Source organism: Emiliania huxleyi, assembly GCF_000372725.1.
Source record: "Emiliania huxleyi CCMP1516 unplaced genomic scaffold EMIHUscaffold_297, whole genome shotgun sequence".
Lineage (NCBI taxonomy): Eukaryota > Haptophyta > Isochrysidales > Noelaerhabdaceae > Emiliania > Emiliania huxleyi.
This window is the reverse complement of record NW_005199796.1, coordinates 108,453-112,280: the sequence shown is the minus strand read 5'-3', so window position 1 is coordinate 112,280 and position 3,828 is coordinate 108,453. Positions and strand designations below refer to the sequence as shown.

At 65.2% G+C, this 3,828-nt stretch overlaps 2 protein-coding genes across 2 annotated transcripts in view; one reads left to right on the top strand and one right to left on the bottom strand.

Moving 5' to 3' along the window:
• The window catches only part of EMIHUDRAFT_239853 (cytochrome oxidase deficient), a gene marked incomplete at both ends in the record, with an annotated part of 2,996 nt that extends 2,109 nt beyond the window's left edge, over positions 1–887 (bottom strand). Inside the window, one exon of the mRNA XM_005775681.1 lies at positions 480–887. Within this exon, the coding sequence (XP_005775738.1) occupies positions 480–887 (408 nt within the window). The remainder of the gene's footprint in view (positions 1–479) is intronic.
• Positions 888–2,086: 1,199 nt separating this feature from the next.
• Positions 2,087–3,610, top strand: EMIHUDRAFT_458076 (hypothetical protein; the record flags this gene model as incomplete). The annotated part of the gene is made up of 6 exons (XM_005775680.1): positions 2,087–2,149; positions 2,229–2,267; positions 2,361–2,402; positions 2,512–2,571; positions 2,777–2,889; positions 3,211–3,610. Coding segments are annotated over 6 exons (717 nt in total), but the record flags the coding sequence as incomplete, so codon positions are not given.
• Between the last annotated feature and the right edge of the window lie 218 nt (positions 3,611–3,828).

Sequence of the window (3,828 nt, the reverse complement as noted above, 5' to 3'; positions counted from 1 at the left end):
GACAAAAGACAGACGGGGCGCCAAGACAGGCAGACCAGGGGGGGCGAGACAGCGCCGACACCCAGCACGGCGGGCAGACAGGCAGGCAGGGCAGCCAGACAAGAAGGCAGGAGGGAAAGAAGGAAGGGGAGGAAGGGGGTGGCACACAGGAGGGAGGGGCGAGGTCGGGGGGGCGGAAGTGTCTCGGAAGTGTCTCGGAAGTGTCTCGGCGCCTCCTCGAACGAGCCCGTCAGCGGGAGGAACCGTTCGTGGAACTCTCCCTCGCCAAAGTAGGCCTGTGCGGCGGGGCGGAGAGGCGAGGGGTGTGTGGAGGGGAGAGGCGAGGAGGAGCGGCGCGAGGAGGGCAGGGAGGGAGGCAGGCGGAGAGGGAGGCGGAGGAAGGCAGGCGGGAGGCAACAGAGGAGGGCGTGGAGGAGTCTGGCCTTGAGTCGGGGAGCGTCGTCGCGGGCGGGGTCGATGGTGATGAAGACGGGCAGCACCCGCTGCCCCTTCCCGTCCAGGCTCCGCAGCACCGCCGTCAGCTTGTCCATCTCCTGCGGGCAGATGTCGGGGCACTTTGTGAAGCCAAAGTACAGCAGCACCCACTGCCCCTGCAGCTGCTCCGAGGTGACGCGCTGGCCGTCGACGCCGACCAGCGACCACGGCCCGCCCAGGTCGGGCCGCCCCGCCGCCCGCTGCCGATGAAGCTGCCGCTGGTACTGCCACTCGTAGCCGGCATACAGCACGCCAAGCGTCGCCGCCGCCGAGAGCCACGTGACCGGGCTTCGCATGGCTCGGCGCGCGGCGCTCGCGCTGGGCGAGGGCGCACTCGGCCCGGCGGCGCTGCTCAGCAGCCGAAAGGCCGCCAGCGGCGGCCGACACAGCCTGAGCGAGCGGGCGCGAAGCATACGTCGAAGTTCCCGGAAACTAAAAAGAATTCTTTTTTCTGCAGTGATCAAATGATGTGCGTGTGAGTGTTAGATTTGTTCGGTATTGATCTCCCGCTAACGGATCTTAAAACCACCTGAACCTCTCTTTAAGGTGTTGCTAAAAATCTCTATAGAGTGGCCAGTGCGTCCAACTGGCGCGCTCCGCGCGCTGTCTGCTAATGTCTAGCCACGCGCTCCGCGCGCTGTGTAATCCAGCGCGTAGTCAGGGACGCTCACGGTGCCGTCGGCCCAATAGGGGTGTCTTCAACCGATGTCCCTCAGTGAGAATATCAGGCTGCCTCGCAGCGGGCGCCGGCCCCGGTCGCCGAGCACTCACCCGTCGCTGCGGTGGTGTAGCACCGGCTCGCCGTCCCCGGGCACTCGCACTTCTCGGCAGCGCCGCAGTTACACTTTGAGGAGACGCCGGTGCACTTGATCTGGGTGTAGCTGCCCGATCCGTCGAAGGTCATCGTCGCGCCAATCGCGCTGTTCATCTGGATGTGCGACCAATCGCCGACGGCGCTGCCCTCGATGCACTGGGCCCCCGCGCCGAGGCAGGTGGGGCAGCCGTTGCCCACGCAGCGGAAGGCCTCTCCTGGCTTGTAGTAGCACTGGGCCTTTGACCCACTGCAGATGACCTGCTCACGGGGGAGAGAGGCTCACGAGAAGCTTGGGGCGGAGGCGCAGGGAAGTGCCGTGTGTCAACGGATGTATAATCTTGTTGCCGGATTACGCCGCCGTCACCTTCTCAGCGTCCATGATGGCGCAAATCGCGTTCGACCCCTGGCACCACATCTCTTTGCCCGCGGAGCCGTCCATAACCCTGTTGTTGAACGACGGCTCGAACCACCAATCCGCGTCGCAGACCTCGTTGCTGTTCTGACAATAAATCTTTGTGGCGCGCACGGGGGGCGGCGGCGGTGCAAGCTGAGGCGCGTGTGCTAAATCTAGGCCGCACGTCGTGGCACTTGAAGGTAACCTACCTACCCACATGGGAGCCGGAACCCTCAAACGTGCCTTTGTTTGGGCGTCCGAACGGAGGTCAGCTCAGCGTGGGGGTGTGTGTCAGCACGGCAAGCGGCCTTACTGTCACCGCTTACTCCTCATCACCTCAAAACACAAATTACGTGTGAGTGTTAGAGTTGTTTGGTATTGCTAAAAATCTCTCTCTCACCTCAATGTCAACATACATTGATGGGAAGGCGAAACACAGTCCGACCAACGACTGGGACACCAACGCGGTATGGGTGGACGCTAGACGGGCGATGACGGTCACACAGGAGCGACACACAGAACCACAATTGATTGATTGATGGGAAGGCGAAACACAGTCCGACCAACGACTGGGACACCAACGCGGTATGGGTGGACGCTAGACAAGACACTCATCTGTGCCGCCCCTCCCTATCGTCCGGGGAGCCAGAACCCAGGCTGTGTGTGCATTGGGCACAGGCAGTCACCGTCGTCGGGGTGGTCAAAACACACAATGCCGTGGTACCCACCTCTCGCTCAGCAGCCCGCGCCAAGCAGCGGCGCCGCACTCCTAGTTCCTTCAATCACTTGGGACCGCCCGAACGGGCAGCGAGGCTCATGCCGAACGCAGGGCGGTGGCTCTGGAACGTTTGAGGAGGCGTCGTGGCTCAAGACTGAGGCTGACTGCAAAGTAAATTGCTAGTAGAGCGGCCACACCACCCCACACCACCCTCAGCACCGTCCTCGCCCGTGCATCATGGCGGCGACTAGGCCGGCACTGGAAGCATACGACGACACAAAGAGCAGCGCACTGTTTCCGCCGATCGGATGTGCACACCCGAATACCACACGCCGACCTCTTTGGGAGGAGAGAGCGCTTCCCTCTGCCACCGCAGGCGCGCTGCGCGGGAGAGCACCACTGCACCGCGGTCGAGTTCGCTCTCATCGGCGGCTACACGCGCTGCGAGATCCACCGGCTGCCGGTGAGTCACACCTTTCCCCTGCCCGGGTGAGACCTAGCCGAGACGCAGCCGAGACAGCCGAGACAGCCGAGACAGCCGAGACAGCCGAGAGGCAGCCGAGAGGCAGCCGAGAGGCAGCCGAGACAGCTGAGAGACAGCCGAGACGCAGCCGAGATACAGCCGAGAGGCAGCCGAGATACAGCCGAGAGGCAGCCGAGAGGCAGCCGAGAGGCTGCCGAGATGCAGCCGAGATGCAGCCGAGGTGCAGCCGAGATGCAGCTGAGATACAGCCGAGGGAGGGAGCGACTTGAACTCAGAGGAGTTGGCACTCTTGCCTTTGTCGAGCCTTCCCTGCGACCTCCCCATAGGTTCGACTGCTTCGTCAAGGGCTCCGGCCGGCGCCAGAGAGGGTCTGCTGGCGGCGGCGCTATGGCAGCGGTAGCGGTAGCGGTGGCACCGCCGCCGCCACCGCCAACGCTGCTGCCGCCGCTGCTGGCACCGCCGCTGCCGCAGCCACGGGCCGGCACCGCACCGCTCCTCCCCACTCCGGCCAAGGCGAGCGCGGCCGAGGTGGCCGGCTTCATGCTACCGGAGGGGCAGGCTGCCACGCCGGCTGCACCTCGGCTGCACCTCGGCTGCACCTCGGCTGCACTTCGGCTGCACCTCGGCTGCACCTCGGCTGCACCTCGGCTGCACCTCGGCTGCACCTCGGCTGCACCTCGGCTGCACCTCGGCTGCACCTCGGCTGCACCTCGGCTGCACCTCGGCGGATCTGCAGGTGGGCTCGTGCCGCGTGGCGGGGGGAGGGACCGGTACCTTCGAGGAGGCGCCGCAGCTGCGGAGCGAGGCTGCGTGCAAGGCTCGCTGTGCTGCGGAGGAGAGCTGCACCGCCGTCGAGTTTGCGAGCGTCGGCGCCGGCTACCGCCGCTGCGAGCTCCACCGCGACCAAATCTCGCACACCCAGCCCGCCCACGGCTACACCTGCT